The following is a 20,292-nucleotide window of genomic DNA, read 5'->3' as shown; positions in this document are numbered from 1 at the left end:
GAGTGGTCAGTGGTTGCGTTGGTTGCGTTGAGTTGTCGGTGGTGAGGAGACACCAGGGCCAAGAGAGAGAAGGTTCAAGGTCAATTACCAGCAGTTGCGCCCGAGACGGCAGACGCGCCCTGAGGTGAGCCAGAGAAGCAGCTTTGGCTCCACAAGCAGCGTTGACTCCACCAGGCCGCTTCAACCCGTTACCCCGCGGGGACCAGATAGCGGTGGCATCGGTGGCCGTCGAGGTCCAGCCGACGTCCCGTGCGGGATCAAGCCCGAACCATCTGCCCCAGCTGAACCTTCCCATTCCTCCTTCCAGCATTCATTCCTTTCCTCCACCCTTCTTGTGTACGTGAGTTTGTTCTGTGTGTCTTGTCCCTGGGTTAATTAAGTCTGTATAAGCTAGTATTTGCACTGTGTCACCTGCGTCTTATGTGTTGTAAATAAACGTGACTGCTTGCTTTTTGCTTATGTGTGTAAATAGTAAATAAATTTAGTAGTATTTCCAAACCTTCCTTTGCCTTCGTCTTCCTCTTTGCATTCGTCGTTTTAGTCTTTTCCCTCATTGAGCAGCCGCGGTGCGATCCGGCCAACGTTTGGGTGGAATCGGGTTCTAATCGGGGAGTAACTGTTCGGTCGCGGAGCCTTCGCTCGGCAAAGTAACATCTAAACCGCGATCAGTAACAGTATGTTCATGAGGCATTCAAATATACTTGTACAGTGTGTAGGTTTGATGTTTAGTCAACATCCCCATCATCATCAAGATCTTCAGCATCACTGGTATTCTGGTCTGAATCATCGTCATCAGCATCCATCATGTTGGTACAGTCTTGAAGTTTGCACTCAATTGTGCACTTTAGTCTATTAGACAGACACTGGCAGTTTGGGAGCTGACAAACACGCCGGCATGTACAGGATATGAATTCCATGATGACCTGAGGTGCAGGAGAGCCAGTCATCCACAGAACATCGAGTGTGCCATCCTCTCTTGCAGTCCATCCATGGTTGTCCTGGGGATCTGGTACATCTGGATCTGCTACCAGGCTACGTTGCCATATGGCACTTTGACAGTTGGCTCTCAAGGCATGTTGGTGAAGGCAGTCTTCACAGGGTGGTGTTTTTTTAAAAATGTTTTTATAGCGATGTTTTTATGCTTAGCAGTTTTGACTTCTGCCATTTGTGCCTCGTCAGGCTGAAGTGGTGTGATTGCTGGAGGACTTCTTCTGTCGCCACAGTTGTAATTGGGTGACACAAAGGGTTTAGGAGGAATAGAACGTCTTCTGTCCTTCTGCATTCCTTCTCTGTTTGTGGGGAGCTGGGCTGTTAATACTTGTGGTTGTACAACAATCCCATTAACTCGATGTGATGTCCCTCCCCCACTGAGGGTTTCCTCCTGCCTGTCAATGTTGTCGTATGCTAACACAGTCGGAACCCCAGGATAGATATTTGATGGCAGCACAATATCATTTTCTGGTTGTGTTTGCAATTTCTGCAGACACAAAGCTGTGTCTATTTCCAACAATGTAGAATATGATATCCCATGACCGAGACGGTTCAGAATCTTTATGATCTCGACATTACCAGTCAGTGATTTTACTGTCCAAAGCCATAATATGTGCTTTGATGTCTTTACTTTGCCTGAAGTTGTTCCATATATGAGATCTTGAGCGAATGACCACCCCAATCTCTGAACACGAGTTGTGCTACTTGAGCTCTTTGTTTCACCAGTTAACAATTTTGTTAGAAACGCTTTGAGTGATGATGGGATGTCCACATATTTGTCATCTAGTTCATTTTGGCAAGGTGGCCAAGGCTGTTCATTTTTGGCTTCCTTTATTTCATTCCGCAAATGTAAAGCTGCTTTAAAGAGCCATGCCTCAATATCCTGATCATGCTTTGAGTACATGTCAAGTTTCTCCTTCATGATCATATGTTCTTCTGCTATTTTTTGGAAGGGGGCTCGGAAGGGGGCTCGGCATGGCGTAGCATCGTGTACGCGGTTGCTAACAAAATAGGTTTGGTGCAAGTGGAAGTGGAAACCATGTACCCCCAGGTGCCAGGTGCCTTCAGGGAGGCATGGCCGTGCGCCTCCGGCGCCTGGCAATATCGCCGAAAACGGGGTTTGTATCGTGTGCTTTCAGGTGCCAGGTGTCCACGACCGCTCCACACGTATGGAGAAACACTTGAGAACGATTATCACGGACACTTTTCATGTACGATCGCGATGATAGTTGTGCTGGCGCAGCCAGCTGGAGTTAAGTTTGGATCGGGGCGCCTCCCTGTAATGGCGGACGCAAGAGCGCCGCCTATCGGCAAGGGGCCCGATCGTCCTTATCGGATCGGTCTATACTCCAGACTGCCTTTTTCATTATATTATTATATTTTTATTATATTTTATTATATTTCATTATATTTTCTTCTCGCGGAATGAATGCAGGTACCTTGTCTTTTCATTGGCTTTGACGTGCTATAAGAATATTAGCTCAGGATAAGTCTGCGCTTTTGTGCTTTGTTCATTTGCTTGTTTTTACCCTTTTGCCTTTGATTTTGCTTGGTGCATAAAGACCCGTCAATAAGAGCTTTCACGATTACTTTGTAATAAATAATCCACATGGTCCTCAGATGAAGTCAATGGGTCACCAACAGATCACAAGACGTAAAGGTGAGGGTCCCTGTTAACAGTCATTCCATGTTAAATCATCAAAGAATCTGCCGTCATCTCTCAGATTTTTAAAAAACTTTGGGAACCAATTGGGACCCATGAAAAACAGCTAGAACTCAAATATTTTTGCTAACAGCCTCTTAATTAGTGAGATACAGGTTAACGAACTTTGGACTAATTAGCGCGATGTCACGAATTCAAATGGCCATATCTCTAAAAGTATAACACCTAGAGAGCTGGTTTTGGTGTCATTTTAAAGGTATTTTCATGCCCTATAAATTTGTCTGGGCAACATTTTCCTACCTCCAACCACAAAAAAGTTATCACAAAATATAAACTTCAATTGTGAATCCCCAAAAAATGTATCCTTCAAATTTCCTCAAATTCATCCCAGATGTACCTTATGATGTCAAGAAGCTTCCACATAAGTTTTGTGATGGGCACTCCAATAGTTTCTGAGATATGAGCAATAATGTACATGTACGTATGGCATATAGGTTCGAAAATCAGCATTTGTAATGTATTATACAATCATTCTAACCTAGCCATGACAGGGAACACAGGGAACAACCATCAATTGCTTTGAAGTATCATATACTTTCATTTTCAACTGGGCCTGAGGGGAATTCTCATCTGGGGAATTCCAACTGGGATTTCCCATGTGGGTAATTCGAGGTGATGCAACTTTCACAGTCTAAGATCCCCAGGGAAAGTCCAAGTTGGCTTAGTGTAATGCTTAGGCCTGCCACCAACAGAAATTGGCAGTTCACTTCTGAAGGAGCTGCAGAAAAATGACGACTGCCAAGGAAAAGTTCATCTTGAAGCAGAAATCCTGCTGCAATCCCTTTGGAGCTCATGAAAAACCAAAGTCGTCTGGCTTGAGAGCTGTTAGCCAAAAAGCCATAGCCGCTCATCCAAGCCTCAAACTGCAAAGTGCACAGAAAATCTGTACCCAGTGTCGTAAGAAACTGGCAAAAAGACAACCAGGTGTGGTAGAGACTTTGCTTTGTTCCTGTGTCTAAGGAAAAAGTCACAGTTCGAGCCTTTTCGTTCTCAGCCGAAGAACGAAAGGAACATGTGAAACTTACACCTGGGATGATCGATCACAATGTCTCAGCCATAACTGGTTATGTTACAGTGGATTATGATGGTCACTGGTGGGTTGCATGTGTCATGGAACATACCCCAGAGAGGCATGAGGTGGATGTTAAGTTCCTCCATCCACATGGACCATCCCCATCATATACATTTCCGGAACCAGCAGACCCTCTCACTATTGACTACCAGGATGTGCTTACTACTGTTGAACCAACCACTGCAACTGGAAGGACATATTGTATTTCCAAGAAAGAAACAAGTGCTGCTGTTGCTGCATTGAAGAGGAAATTGAAAGCCTAAGTCAGGTTAGTGAACACTGTGTACTTGAACTCACTTATTGATTGTATAATACATTACAAATGCTGATTTTCGAACCTATATGCCATACGTACATGTACATTATTGCTCATATCTCAGAAACTATTGGAGTGCCCATCACAAAATTTATGTGGAAGCTTCTTGACATCATAAGGTACCTCTGGGATGAATTTGAGGAAATTTGAAGGATACATTTTTTGGGGATTCACAATTGAAGTTTATATTTTGTGATAACTTTTTTGTGGTTGGAGGTAGGAAAATGTTGCCCAGACAAATTCATAGGGCATGAAAATACCTTTAAAATGACACCAAAACCAGCTCTCTAGGTGTTATACTTTTAGAGATATGGCCATTTGCATTCGCGACGTCGCGCTAATTAGTCCAAAGTTCGTTAGTCTGTATCTCACTAATTAAGAGGCTGTTAGCAAAAATATTTGAGTTCTTGCCGTTTTTCATGGGTCCCAATTGGTTCCCAAAGTTTTACAAAAATCTGAGAGATGACGGCAGATTCTTTGATGATTTGATATGGAATGACCCTTAAACCCAGTTTATCCTGACCGTTATCTGCGGCCTGGTTGTCTCAGGTCCGTAGGTCAGGGAGCGGGTCCGAGGAACCCCGTCATGGTAACCTCTGTACCCCAGGGCCATAACAATACAGATGGATAATCCACGGATTAAACGGGAGAACAAAGGAAAATGGAGAACAAAGGAAAATGGAGAACAAAGGAAAATGAACAACAATGAAAAGAATACCGATTACATCTACACTGTCAATAACATGGTACACAAGGTATTTGAAATTCAGAATTTTAAAAGCCTGTCGGCTTCACGGTTAAGGTAACTCGCTTGAGATCTTAGAGGGTCCTGAGTTTGAGGTCCTGTCATTCCGTTGAATTAACACCAGGTAGGTTGACTCAGCTTGTCATTCTTCTGAGATGGGCAAAATGAGTACCAGCTGGTAAGGGGGCACTGCATCGGCGGCACAGCCGCTCACCAAGAAATTAGCCACAGGCTGCATCCGAATAAATGAAGAAGATGAGGAGGATAATCTGGGTGCTTTACCCAGTGTGATGTATACACGACTAGTACACATTTTGTGGTCAAGTGAATGTCTTCGCGCAACCTCGTGATGCGAACAATGAAAAGGTAGAACCAGTGAAAATTCCCTGAGCTCAATTATAATAAAATAGAAACACCCACTCCCTCTGGTGGCGGAAAACCACTTGCACCATGTCTCGTGAGCAGCACAAAATTGAACGCCATCACCACTGCACCATGTCTCGTGTGCAGCACAAAATTGCACATAATCTCCACTGCACCATGTCTCGAGTGCTGCACAAAATTGCACGTTATCTCCACTACACCACGTCTCATGTGCAGCACAACATTGCACGTCATACCCACTGCACCATTCCCCGTGTGCAGCACAAAATTGCACGTCATCTCCACTGCACCAGTATCGGGTGCAGCACAAGATTGCAAATCTCCACTGCAACATGTCCCGTGTGCAGCACAAAATTGCACGTCATCTCCACTGCACCATGTCTCGTGTGCAGCACAAAATTGCACGTCATCTCCACTGCACCACGTCTCATGTGCAGCACATTGCATGCCATCACCACTGCACAATGTCTCATGTGCAGCACAAAATTGCACGCAATCTCCACTGCCCCACATCTCGAGTGCAGCACATTGCATGCCATCACCACTGCACCATGTCTCATGTGCAGCACAAAATTGCACGTCATCTCCACTGCACCATGTCTCGGTTGCAGCACAAAATTGCACGTGATCTCCACTGCACAATGTCCCGTGTGCAGCACAAAATTGCACATCATCTCCACGGCACAATGTCTCGGTTGCAGCACAAAATTGCACGTGATCTCCACTGCACAATGTCTCGTGTGCAGCACAAAATTGCACGTCATCTCCATGACTGACTTGTAATACCCTCTCCCACCACTGGGTGCCACGGTATACATTTACATCGACAACATTTGCGTCCCCACCACGACTATAAAAAAAATATGTAACACCTAAAACATTCCCAGGCACACACCAATTACAACAACCAAATCTCAACTCATTTAGTCTAGTGGTTTAGGGACGCTACATACAAGGTAAACAAGCAAACACACCGATAAGCCAAATGATATATTACTCCTGGCTCTGGGGGGTTGCTTGTGTACATCTCTCTTCTACGGCCAAACTTTTGATTTTCCTGTTCTATATGTTGAGACCCTTGGAAAAAATCTGGGTAACACTCCCAGATCAAGTACGTTTTTTCTGCACACCCCAATACGTGATTATGACGAGGCCAATTAGCCGAGATAGCAAAATTCAGTTTTCATGGAATAATTCAAGAGTAGGCAGCTTTAGATTCAAATGTAACATTTATTTATCATGTTTAGACATAACTAACACATTTTTAGCATGGTTCAATACTATAAACTGTCTTTTTTAGAAAAAAAAACAGTCATTTAGCTTTTTTTTCTCCAAAAATCACTTTCAGTTTGAAAGGCGCTCAAAATCCGATCACCTCTCATACACCCAATTATCTATCTATAATTCCAGTAATCTCTGTGTGTTTGTTTGTCTGTGACCGCTGTTTCTCGACAACCACGGGTCCGATATACTTTAAACTTGCCAGGTATATTGCTGGGGACCCGAGGATGTGCCTTTTCAAGGTTTCATATTAATCGGACAAGTAGTTACCGAGCTATGTCCAAAAAACGATTCAACCAATCAGAGAGCAGCGAGCTATCACGTGTGCCGAACGTGGCGAACAGACTCTGCCTCGGACGGCACATTTGAGAGCGTATTCATTTATTTCACGTTGGCAAACTATGTTGGCGTTAAACTATGTTTTACAACTAATTAAAACTAATTTGCGATTCATTCGCTTTCCTGCGCGTTTGTGCACGCTATGGCGATTTCTTTACCAAACTCCGCAAGCCGTTCGCTTTGGACCAAACCATTTCATGTAAATAGAGGGGGGGGATTGTCACCGTACTCGCAAGCCGGTCGCTTTGGACCAAACCATTTCATGTAAATAGAGGGGGGGGATTGTCACCGTACTCGCAAGCCGTTCGCTTTGGACCAAACCATTTCATGTAAATAGAGGGGGGGGATATAATTTTAGATATATATATAGTACGGGCATGCCCTAGTGTAGATAAAGCAACCAAAATTTGTCAGAAGCTTCCTTATGAAGCCCTTTAATAGGGATAAACATGGGTTTCTTTGTGGCTTATCAGTCTTTCACATTTTATATTTTCAGCATATGGTCCGACCTTGCCGATTTTTACAGCCGTACAAACGTAACTAATATCCATTTTTTGTTTTTCAGGCGTGGCCGCTGACGATGGAGTCTGTTACTCTCTCAGGACCGCCCGAAGACAGTTCGTTTGATGCGACTAACTGCATCATCTGCCAGAAAAGCGCGGGGGATAAAACTGTGAGCACAACTAATGGTTGCAAAAGGATACGAGAAGCAAGTTACATCCACAATGATCAAGTTTCCAAACTGCTTAAGCTGGTTAAAGGAGATGGGTTTGTTTATCATGTGACCAATGACTGTTACAAAAAATACACTTCAGACTTCAGTTCTCAATAGGAAAAGGAAGAGTCTCGCTGTATGCCAAGACCTGTCCCGTTCTGAGCAGGAAGAAGATAGAAGTACTCGTTCTAAGGCCGTCCGACATCCACCGAATACAGAGACGTCCACAACAGCCTTACGTCAAGTGAAGTGTATTATCTGTGACAGTAAATCACACAAACAACAGTACACGAAATATCGCATTAGTGAATCAGGCCGTGCTTCAGCCTTTCTGGCTGCGACAAACTTCTTTCAAGATGATGTGTTCACCCGAACATGCGACCTTCAAGATGCGCATTCTGTGTTTGGAGCAGATCTGTACTACCACAGGGACTGCATGACTAAATACTTGTATAAGTATGACTCTCGTGATAAAGCTTCCATACCAAAAGTGTCTGAGAAACAGCTTTTTTTTTTTTTTTTTTTTTGTTTTGTATACAATATCGAGGCTCGTGAAAGAGCGAACATTAATCACACAGAAAGACAAACCGACACATAAAACATATAACATAGGGAGCGGTAGACAAGATGGGGAGAGAGGGGGAAGGACACAAACACAACATTTGAGAGCAGGGACCGAGAGACATGGAGACATCGAGAGATCTGAGAGAGGGCGAGGGCTTTGGGTGGGGGGGGGGGGGGGGGCGTGGGAAGGGGGCAGTGGGAGAGGTATAAAACATATGGACACTGCCAGGACTTCCAGGAAAGAAGTTGGAATTTCAAACAAGGTGGATCTGGGGTGAATTAGCGGGGGTAGAAAAGATCAAGGTTTTGGATGGGGGAAGATAAGAGATGGTGGTGAACAGCTGTTTTAAAGACCTGGAGGGAGGAGTGGGATTGAAGGGAGTGAGGGAGTTTGTTCCAGAGGCGGGAGAAAAGAGGAATGAAAGAGTGAAGGTGAGCGGAGAGCCGAGATTTCGGCAGTTTAACCATCAGAGGGTTGCTGGCAGATCTTGTGCGACCTGTAGGAATATTTGGGGGACAGAGCACAGAGAGAGCTGGGGGTGCAAGGCCGGAGAGGAGTCGGTAGAAGACAGAAAGACCACCTACCTGCCTGCGGTGAGTGAGTGAAAGGCCCTCAGAGATAGCTTCATCGCGGGAGATTCCAATAATTCTGAAAGCTTTGGTTTCAACAGCGTGAAGCCGAGCTAGGTGTGAGGCAGGAGCACCGGCCCATAGGGGAGAACAGTATTCCATTGAGCTGCGGATGAAAGCCTTGTATGTGGTGAGGAGCTCAGGTGTGCCGAGGAAGGACTTCGCACGACGGAGGATGCCCAGTCGGCGACTGGCTTTGGAGGCCAGCTTGGAAATGTGGTTTTCCCAAGAAAGATCATGGCAGATAGTGAGACCCAAAATCTTGAGCGACAGAACTTCTTGGAGAGGATTGTTGAGAAAGTAGATGGGAGGGTTGTCCAGTCGATCTTTTCGGAGAGACATAGTAAGAGTGTGAGATTTGTCAGGATTGAAAGACATGTTCCACTTGTTTGACCAGTCTGTGATTTTGTCCAGGTCTTCAGAGAGTGAGGAGGCAGCAGACTGCCGATCTGAGGGAAGAGGAATGGAGCGGCAGAGAGTGGAGTCATCAGCAAAGAGATAGAGAGGATTTTCGAGAGAGTCAGAGAGATCATTGATGAAGACCAGAAAAAGCACGGGGCCCAGAACACTGCCTTGGGGAACTCCAGCCTGAACAGGAAGAGGAGATGAGAGAAACCCATTCAGGGCCACACGTTGACGACGACTAGAGAGGAAGTCCGCCAGCCATGCGTGGAGATTTCCATGGATACCAAAGGAGGAGAGTTTGGTGAGCAGAGCGGGGTGCCAGACCGTGTCGAAGGCACGTGATATGTCGAGGGAAACAGCTCTAATTTCCTGTTTGGCATTGAGGACCTCCATCCATTGTTGAGACAGCAGAAGCAGCATGTCCAGAGTAGAGTGACCTGGTCTGAAACCAAATTGATGATCAGAGATCAAGCCATTGGAGAAGAGGAAAGATTTCATATCAGAAGCAATGATGGATTCCATGACTTTGCTGATAATTGGGAGAAGGCTGATTGGTCTGTAGTTGCTAGGATCTGTTTTTGCACCTTTTTTGTGCAAAGCGGTGATGTTGGCTGATTTCCAAGCAGATGGCAGTTGACCTTGAGCAAAAGAGAGGGTGAAGAGAACAGCGAGAGGGTGAGATAGAGCAGCAGAGCAGGATTTTAGGACCCGTGGGCTGATGCCGTCGGGTCCAGTTGCAGAATCAGAGTCGAGGGTTGACAGAAACTTTTCCACCTTGTCAGGAGGAAAGGACACGGAGTCCAGGAGCAGCAGGGTACGACTGGGTATGGTGGGTACAGAGAGGGATGGGTTTGGGACACAAGATTTAGAGGCAAACACAGAGTTGAGGCATTCAGCTTTTTCACGTGCGGAGTCAGCTGTATAGCCGTTTGAGGTAAGGGAGGGGATGGAGGGGGAACAAACACCAGAAACGGATTTGACCAGACGCCACCAGGATTTGGAAGAGGGAGACAGATAAGAGAGTTCGGTCTTGAGAACGGAGAGATATTGTTTCCTGGCTCTCCTGAGGGTGGACACACACTTGTTTCGGGCTTTGTGAAAGGAAATGAGATTTCCTTCCGTTGGATTTGCTTTCCAGGAGACGAAGGCAAGTTGTTTCTGGGCAACAGCCTCACCACAAGATTCCGTGTACCATGGACGGGAGGAAGGGTATGACAACTGAAGACGAGATGGGATAAATCTGTGCATGAGAGAGAGCAATTTACTTTGGAAGAATTCCCAGGATGAGTTGATGTCAGAGGTGGTAGAGATGGGAGACCAGTCCAGATGATTGATGGCTGCTTGAAGACCGTGCCAGTTGGCCTGAGTGAAATGCCAGACTCGTCGACGCTGAGCAGGCTCCCTGAGGATGGTCAGAGAGATGTCCACTTTAACAAGGACATGATCAGATGATCCGATCGGAGCAGAAGAAGAGCAGCAGACATTTTCAGGGAAGTTAGTCATAACCAAGTCCAGAAGAGAAGATGTTCCGTTGACTGAGATCCGGGTCGGGAAATTGACAGATTGTGTCAGTCCCAGTGAGTCGCAGAAGTCCTTTGCTGAGGAGCCATGGCTGGTGAGAGAGGTACCCACACCCAGCCAACTGGCATGATGACAGTTGAAATCACCACATATGAGGAAGAGAGAGTTGGGATGAGTAGATAGAAGTTGGTCCATATCATCAGACAGCGAGATGTAGATGGAGTCATCACTGTTTGGTGGACGGTACAACACACATATGAACAAGAGGTGGGAGCGAAGGGGAAGCCGTAGCCAGAGGTATTCCTGGGGGTGAGGTGGAGAGAGTGCAGTGCAGGGCGAGTGAGGAAGAGAGTTTTTGATAAAGATAGCAACCCCGCCTCCAGGACGAGGCTCAGGTCTATCATACCGGAGGAGGGAGTAGCCCGGGAGAGATACTATGGAATCAGAGACATCATAAAGGAGGAAAGTTTCTGTTAAGCAGATCACGTCTGGTTTGACAGAAGCAACCTGTATGGAGAGATCAGTTAAGTTTGAACGAAGGCCCCGGATGTTTGAGGTCCATACCGTTAATGAAGAGGAAGGGGGAGCATCAGATACAGAACAGGGGGGAGGAGGGGTAGGGTAAGATGTGGAAGAGGTGGAAGAGGTAGGGAGAGCTGTTGAAGGTGTGTCAGAGATTTCAGAATAGCTCGGAGAAAGGGAAGGATGGGGTGGACAAAAGGTTTGATGGTGATTGGGTGAGCCACAATGAGGTGTTATTTGAGGAGGGGGAAGAGCGAGGCAGAAGGTTGGGGGAGATGGAGGTGAGAGTTTGAAGGGGGAAGAAGCGGGGAGGACGCTTTGAGGAGGGGGAGTGAGCGGGGGGAAATTGAGAAGCAATGAGGGTGGGGAGATTTGAAGGGGAGGGGTGAGGGGGGAGTTTGGGAGGGAAGGGACAAGGGGAGGGATTTGAAAGGGATGGGATATGGGGGAGATTTGGAGGGGAGGGGTGAGGCAGGAGTCTAGGAGGGGAGGGGCGAGGGGGCGTCTTGGCGGGGAGGGGTGAGGGAGTAGTTTAGGAGGGAGGGGGCAAGGGGGGAGATTTGAAAGGGATGGGTGATGGGGAAGATTTGGAGGGGAGGGGTGATGGGTAAGATTTGGAGGGGAGGGGTTATGGGGAAGATTTGGAGGGGAGGGGTGAGATTGGATTTTTGAAAGTGTACGATTTATGGGAAACGAACATTTATTGCAAAATGAGTTTCTTGTGACCTTCGAGTTAAAAATACGTTTAAGGACGCTGGATGGAGGATGGAGTGCAGGAGAGTTTAGGGAATGTAGAACAAAGGCACTATAGGAGATGGATATTTTTTTTGGGATGAATTGATTTGGTGAGCAAGTCGAAAGCAGCCTTTTAAAGAAGAAGAAGAAAAAGGTGTTATAAAATATGACGGAATACATAACTTGAGGGGAAAGTGTAAACATTGAAGGTTAATGAGTGAAAACTATCTGGGGAAATGGGGGAGAAACACGTGGTCGAAGAACGAACGAACGAATAAGAATGAATAAACGAATGAGAACAGAGAAGGAAATGTTTTTTTTTTTTTGTTTTTTTTTTTGAGTTGAGATTTACACAAGGAAGTAGGCTATGGGTGAAAAGCCTGGGAATACAGAGAACGAAAGTTATTGGATCACAAACGACGGACCACTGAGAGAAAAACAAAGCCTCAAGGTTGTACAGTGCACACTGTACAAGGCCTTGCTCGCGACACGGCAAACAGACGATCAATTTATGAAAGATAAACACCGAGAAACAACCAAAGTTGCACACAATAACTTCACACACCGAAAGATAAATACAGTTTCGACAAAATACAATTGTGAACAGACTTAACTTCGAAAAACGTGGAGACCGTGTGGAGCTTCGAAAATCCCTGCCGCCGTCTCCAAGATCTCGCGAGATCCCGCAAGCTTGCTTGGAATCAGGTTGTTAAAGAGTTAGAGCAAGGCCTAAAAGAAGGGAGGGGTTATGAACTTAGTGCTATCAGAGACTCTTTGAACAATATTGATGACAAATGTAACTTTCGTAATAGAGATGTAAAAGTTTTCTTGTTGAACACTTTTGGTAATGAGATTGATTTTACATATCCCAGTTCGTTCAAAAAATCAATGATGGTATTCAGTGTTCCAAAGAAAGTGTTAGCTGAGCGCATTCGTTCCCTTGATCCTGTTCAGGTATGCGCTGGTGTGATTAGGAAGGCTCTAGATGAGTATGATTTTGGCCTTGACGATAGATTTTGTGATGCGCATGATCTAAAGCATTCCTTGAGCGAGATGAATATCCCTGAACCTGTACTACGTTTTTTCAGTCATTTGTACAATTTCAATCCTGACACATATGCAAAAGCAGCCGAAGCTGTCATGACAGAAAGTGATGAACCAGTTGATGAGGATGAAGAAGATGATGATGATGACTACGATACCGGTAGCAAGCCATCAGGTAACAGCCTCTCCACACAGCGTTGCAGAAAGATACAATCTGTCTTCCAAGTCATGTACTATATCCATCACTGCGGTAGAAAGAGAACTCCAATGCATATTATGAATGCGGAATCAGTTCATGGTCTTGGGCGTGGTGGCAAAATTGTAACTACAGTTCTAAACCACGGAGGACTAGCAATCAGCTACCCAGAGCTGTGTAGGTACCAACATGACCTTGCCACGTTTACAGCACAGCACAACAACGATCGCGTTTCACTGCCGTCACACTTTGATCCTGGGCAATTCACCTCCGGTGCAATTGACAACTGGGACCATGAGGGGGCAAATGTATCTGAACACGACACTGTGACTGTTCTCTACCAAGACAAACCCCCGTCGTCGACCAGTAAACCAAAGATTTCTGACACGCAGGTCACACATGGTCCACAGTCATTCAGTTTAATATTAAAATGCCAGGTACTGTCCGACTCTCACAAGCCTGCACGCCGTGCTGACATCCCAGCAACTTACAAAGTGGCCGAACTGCCTTACACTTCCTCCGAAGCCGATGCAGCAAAACTGAAGGATATTTCTTGGTCCCTCGCACGCTTGAACGTCATGCATGATGAAGTGTCCATCTACCCCGAGTCACAAACAATGCCATCTTGGAGTGCTAGCAACTCTGTTTGGACGGAGGAGGCCATCCCATTAAAGAATCTTGCATTTGTGCCTGTTCTGCCGCATCCAGTTACAGAGTACGCGACAGTTTATACGGCTATGAAGAACTTTATGGACATTGGTTCTCAGCTGACTCAAAATGAGATACCAATGTATTGTGATGAAGGTGTTTATTGCATCGTCCGTGATATACAACTGCTGAGACCAGAGGAATTCAGGACCCTGGTTCCATGCCTGGGAACGTTTCACTTAGTGAAAACTGTTTTGAAATGTATTGGCAAACTCCTGGATGGAAGTGGCGCGGACATCACATGGTTGCAGGCTGGTGTTTTTGGTCCAACTGTCATCGAGAATTCTGTTCTACATGGAGGTCACTACAGCCGCTGTCTTGAGGGTATGCAGCTCCTTGCTGAAGCCTTTGAACGTCTCCAGTACAAAGAATTCTTCTCCGAGAAAGGCATCGACCAATATACACATGAGCTTGCCATCCTGACGAACCTCCAGTCTAGTGTCAAGGAGAAATGCATCACAGATAGTCAGAAGTATATGGTTCAGTTTGCTGATGCATCAAAAACGTTGGTCGAAGATTTGAACAGATTCATCCAAACACGGTCTGATACCAATGAAAACTTCAAGTTCTGGACTCAGTTCTTGCAAATGATGGATATTGTCCGTGATCTGTTGAGAGCTGATCGTGAAGGGATTTGGGAACTGCATCTTGACACTGTCCAGCGTGCATTGAACCTGTTTGCGGCATTCGATTCGACCAACTACTTGCGATGGTGTTCTCTCTACCTTGAAGACATGCGACGTCTACCTGAGACTGCACTATCAGTTCATGAACAATTTGCCAAAGGCAATTTTTCAATCAGAGAGATACCCGGCCGATTCACCGCTGTTGGAGGAGACCAGAAATTAGAGCAAAGCATTAACCTTTCATCTAAGTGCAGCGATGGAGTCATTGGACATGCAAAGCAAAAACAGTATGTCGCCCAGTGGGACCTAATATACAATGAAATGATGGCAGTGAAGAACCTACATCGGCAATACAGTGATGTGATTGACAGGACACATGAGACTTACAGCCACCACGAATCATCTCAAGCCACAACGAACCGCAAAGAAGGGCATATTCAGGAGATGATGAGATTCATTGAAGAGAAGGGGTCCCCTCTGTCTCTAGACGCTTCCAAAACACTACAAAACTTTGTGACAAAAGAGGTTATGTCCGATGATATAAAAACTGACATGCTCAATGCCTTTTCAAAAGGAAAAGAGAAGTACCTGAAATTCAGAAAGGAAAGGTTTGTCACCAAGACTGAACGAATAAGCAGTACCATTCACCGCACAAACTTGAAGACGATGAAAACTCTTCGAAAGAAGCCACAGAAGACTACCAAGACGACAGTGAAGGAGATGAACATTGCTGAGAGAAACATAGAAATAGCTCGGGAGCATGGCCTCACCACTGATGATCTCTTAAAGTACGATGTTGTTCCCTCCCCAGTGTTGTTTGATGATGCAGGAATGATGACTAAACCAGCAGAGCCAGCTACTGAAGGAGTTGGAGACGCACCTAAAACCGGAAGAATTTACATATAGTCATCGGAAAGACGCATCATTTGTAGTTGACATCATGGCCACAATCCGAAAGGTTAATGTTACGAAACTCTCCAAATTCAATGACCTTCTATCAAATTTCATGTCATTTTCGGCCATATATCATCGGTTTGGGCAGACTGACTATGTCTTTGACATGTATTCTGATGACCCATCAGTGAAGGACAGCGAGAGGAAAAGGCGAAGTGACACTCTACCCATCGAATATACTTCAATAGAGCCATCAACACCACTACCTAAGGATATGAACACATTCTGGCCTTCCAACAACAACAAACTTCTCCTTGAAAAACTGATCTACAGCCATGTTCGTTCAAATATTGCAAATACCGGTCAGTACCCAACTGTACTCGGACAGGTGACCAGAGAGAACGAGGATTGGAAATGTATGAAAATGCACAACGGAGATGAGAGCGCACTGGTACACCTTCAATCCACATTTGAAGAGGCGGATCTTCGCATACTCCTTCATGTTTTGGACGCGCTCAAAGAAGGACACAAAATATGTGTTGTCATCTCCAATGATACTGATGTAGTTGTTGCCTTGCTCCACCACATGCCTGTCTTTCTCCAACATGACCTAGAGGAGCTGTGGGTACGAGCTGGAGTTGGAGATAGCACTCGGTATGTGCCCCTTCATACCTTGTTCGAGCGCATCGGATGTCAACTCTGTGCTGTTCTTCCTGCCGTACACAGTCTTACAGGATGTGATATCACTAGCAAAGTTGGGACCAAGAAAGCCGCCTTGAATGCCGAGCCAGAAAAGTTATTGAAGCACTTTGGAGGGTTGCCGACCCTTTCTCAGCCTTTGATCAAGAATGCAGAATCCTACTTGGTCAAAGTACTGAAACCAAAAAGCGATGCGAAGAAATTTTCGAACTTGCGTGCGGAGATCTTCCATCATGTCAAAGGGAGTTCTCATCACAACCTGCCACCAACCAGCCAAGGTCTCCTGCCACATATGAAGCGTAGCTTTTTCAATGCCTACAATATCATGCATGCTTTGGAGCTTCATCAAGATTCTGAAAATGTGATCGCACTTAAGCCAGAGGATTGTGGTTATACGCATGACAAGGAACAGCTGATACCTGAGACAACGTGGAAAACTCTAGAATCACATTGGACAGTTGTCTGTTCATGCACTAAGTGTGCCAGGTCAACATGCCCCTGTAGGACCGCCATAGTCAAATGTGTAAATTTTTGTCATTGCAAAAAGGCTTCCCCTGATGCCTGCAAGAATCCTGTCGCTTGATAAAGAGTACATGTATTGAAGTTGCACGGGTGGTAAATGGTGGTAATTGACAGCACGCGCTTCCTTGTTATGACAGTTATATTGGGTTTGTGGACATGTTATGATTTTAATTCATGAATCCTTAAGCTATGTAAGTGTAATAGTTTTGCTTAAGCTGAATTTTGAGCGAAATTTAGTCATCATTGCCAGGAGGTGTTTGGCGGCCATTTTGAAATTATGCAAATTAGGTATATTCAAAAGGGGTTGATTATGGTTCCAATGAATAGCTTGCTATCAAAAACCCATACATAGACACCAAAATCAGCCGAATATCACACTTACTTCTAAAGTTAGACCAATTTAACCAATTTTGGTTTATACCGCTTTTTGGGGTAGGGGTAACCTTTGTTAACATTTGACCCCACTGTCACTATACAATATAATGAATCATAAATATGATGCATGGAATTATTAAAGGGCTTCATAAGGAAGCTTCTGACAAATTTTGGTTGCTTTATCTACATAATTGGGTGTATGAGAGGTGATCGGATTTTGAGCGCCTTTCAAACTGAAAGTGATTTTTGGAGAAAAAGAAGCTAAATGACGTGTTTTTTTCCTAAAAAAGACAGTTTATAGTATTGAACCATGCTAAAAATGTGTTAGTTATGTCTAAACATGATAAATAAATGTTACATTTGAATCTAAAGCTGCCTACTCTTGAATTATTCCATGAAAACTGAATTTTGCTATTTCGGCTAATTGGCCTCAAGTCATAATCACGTATTGGGGTGTGCAGAAAAAACGTACTTGATCTGGGAGTGTTACCCAGATTTTTTCCAAGGGTCTCAACATATAGAACAGGAAAATCAAAAGTTTTGCCGTAGAAGAGAGATGTACACAAGCAACCCCCCAGAGCCTATACTATATATATATCTATATATATAAAGTAGAGTTGGCCTCTATCTATGATCTCTAAGATCTTGAGAACCCGTGGACGGATTTGCGAGCGGAAAGTACTGTTCGACTCGGGATGGTCCCAGGAATGTCACGGAGACATAAACATTTAAAAAATTTCGGGTTTTAAAATTAGCGTATTATTAGCACTAGCAGAAGAGAGAGGGATTCGAAGGGAGGGAGCGCAGCGCTTCTAGCGCTTCTGACTACAGCACACCTTAAAATTAAAAAAACTTCGGGTCTACAATCTCTAAGATCTCGAGAACCCGTGGACGGATTTGCGAGCGGAAAGTACTGTTCGACTCGGGATGGTCCCAGGAATGTCACGGAGACATAAACATTTAAAAAATTTCGGGTTTTAAAATTAGCGTAGCAGAAGCATTGCCGGCGCAGAAGCGGCAGAAGAGAGAGGGATTCGAAGGGAGGGAGCGCAGCGCTTCTAGCGCTTCTGACTACAGCACACCTTAAAATTAAAAAAACTTCGGGTTTTAAAATTAGTGTGTTACGCGTAATTAGCGCTAGCAGAAGAGGGAGGGAATCTAAGGGAGGGAGCGCAGTGCTCCCTCCAGCGCTTCTGTTAGCGTAATTAGCGTATTTCGGAACGTTAACCACAGACTAACGTCTACCGTCTACAACACCACTACCGTCTACCGGACCGCCTGCAACCCCACTTCCATTAACCAGCCCGCCGGCAACCCCACTACCGTCTACCAGGCCACCTACAACACCGGTAACAGGTGAGTTAACAATATTAACTTACAAAATATGTTAAGTGTTCAAGTTTTTGTAAATTTGCATCATTTAACAAGCCGCAATTTTACATTGTCAATTAAACCACCCAACCCCACTACCGTCTACTAGCCCGCCTACCAGTGTTCACAATAATCATAATTTTTAGAATTATGTATCCCGATAACGTCTGCCAGCCCGCATACACTCTCCACTACGCCCAGTTTTGACTTGCGCATTTTTTTTTTTTACTACGCCGCTGAACTATTGTTGCTATAATCTCTGCTTAACTTAAGGCAGTTAAATTTAACATTTATGGTTATTGTTCACTTCAGATATGCCAAGAAAGAGGCCAGCTCTCGGACGCAATACGGCTGCCGCCAAAAGATTCCGTGCTGCGCGGGAAGCAGAACAGCCAGAGCAACGGCAAGTACGACTTGATGCAAATCGCCGTCGCAACGCCGCAGCTCTACAGACTTCACAAGCACGAGCCAGTGAGACCGTCGAGCAACACCGTCACTCCAATAGCATGGCCTTCACCTATGACCGCGGTAACCCAGTGAATTTTGCAAATGTTGGACAAATGAACGACAAGTGCAGGCATTGTGCAGCTATGAAGTTTAATGGGAGAGACAAAAGGGGTGTGCTGCAGTGATGGCAAAGTCATCCTTACCCCTTACCCCAGCCCTACCACCATTTCTCAATGAGCTCATCTCTGGTACAGATGCCACCAGCAGGCACTTCCTTGCCAACATCAAGAAGGTACAATGGATCATTTGCGATGACAAGCTTTGGTCACAAAGACGCAGCAGTCCAGGGTTGGAACCCCAGCTTCCGCATTCAGGGCCAGGCCTTTCATCGCATTGGTTCCTTGCTACCACCCTGAGGAGGGTCAGCCTAAGTTCCTACAAGTCTACTTCCCTGGAACTCTCATGCTGATGAACTGACAGCCAGGAACCACAGCAGCCTTAATCCACATATTCTTAGGAATCTTACCATCCTGGTTTCATGACAACAATCACCTGATCCGACAACTCAAGACAGCTCATGATGTTCTTGCTGAGGGAAGCAACAATGAAGAGAGGCAGATCATCATCAGGAGGACAAGAGGCCACACGGAGAGCATGCCCGTCGCTACAAATGCCCAGTCAGCACCAGAAGTGGCCATCCTGATGGACAATGAGCCTACAAATCCCCGAGACATAGTCCTCAGGCTTCGAGATGGTGAACTCAAGAGGATCAGCGAGCTGCATGCATCCTATGATTCACTCCAGTACCCAATCATCTTCCCGTATGGCACAGACGGATACAGTGTGTATCTACAGGCCCGAACTGCTGCAGGACAGGATGGAGGGCGCAAGGTCAGCCAGCTTCAATACTACAGCTACCACCCTCATGGTAAGAGAGGGCAAACCACCTACTGCAAATGGGACGCCTCTTTCAGCAATTTCTGGTGGACATGTACTGCAAGATAGAAACTGAGAGATTGGCTGGATCCGTCGTGAGCAGAAGACCCTTGCGCGCTGATGACTATGTGAGCCTGCGTGACAGCCTGTTTGCTGGTGATGGAGATCCACACAATGTGGGACAAAGCGTTGTACTCCCAGCAACATACACTGGTGGCCCCCGCTGGATGCATGAAAAACAGAGCGATGCCATGGCCTATGTCCGCCGTTTTGGAAAGCCTGACTTCTTCATAACCATGACCACCACCCCAAATGGACTGAAATTCAGGAAAACCTGCAGCCAGGACAAGAGGCACAAAACCGCCCTGACATCATAGCTCGGGGCTTTTCGTCAAAAGCAAAAAGAAGCTCATGGAACTACTCAAACGTGGAGCTTTCGGCAAGATGCAAGCCTTCCTGTACACCATTGAGTACCCAGAAGCGTGGGTCTCCCTCATGCACATATCCTTCTGTGGCTTGCTCCCGAGAGCAA

At 45.6% G+C, this 20,292-nt stretch overlaps 2 protein-coding genes across 2 annotated transcripts in view; both read right to left on the bottom strand.

Moving 5' to 3' along the window:
* The window catches only part of LOC137439389 (RIMS-binding protein 2), a 129,930-nt gene extending 124,421 nt beyond the window's left edge, over positions 1-5,509 (bottom strand). Inside the window, exon 1 of the mRNA XM_078768372.1 lies at positions 5,267-5,509. Coding sequence (XP_078624498.1) covers positions 5,267-5,509 — 243 coding nt within the window. The remainder of the gene's footprint in view (positions 1-5,266) is intronic.
* A 6,340-nt stretch (positions 5,510-11,849) lies between these two features.
* The window catches only part of LOC144888837 (peripheral-type benzodiazepine receptor-associated protein 1-like), a 192,850-nt gene continuing 184,407 nt past the window's right edge, over positions 11,850-20,292 (bottom strand). The window contains exon 7 of the mRNA XM_078768299.1: positions 11,850-12,671. Within this exon, the coding sequence (XP_078624425.1) occupies positions 12,660-12,671 (12 nt within the window). The 3' untranslated portion in view covers positions 11,850-12,659. The remainder of the gene's footprint in view (positions 12,672-20,292) is intronic.

The sequence above is a fragment of the Myxine glutinosa genome, chromosome 14, assembly GCF_964187855.1.
Source record: "Myxine glutinosa chromosome 14, kmMyxGlut1.1, whole genome shotgun sequence".
NCBI lineage: Eukaryota > Metazoa > Chordata > Myxini > Myxiniformes > Myxinidae > Myxine > Myxine glutinosa.
Note: the sequence above shows the minus strand (reverse complement) of the source record. Positions and strands in the feature narration are given on the sequence as shown.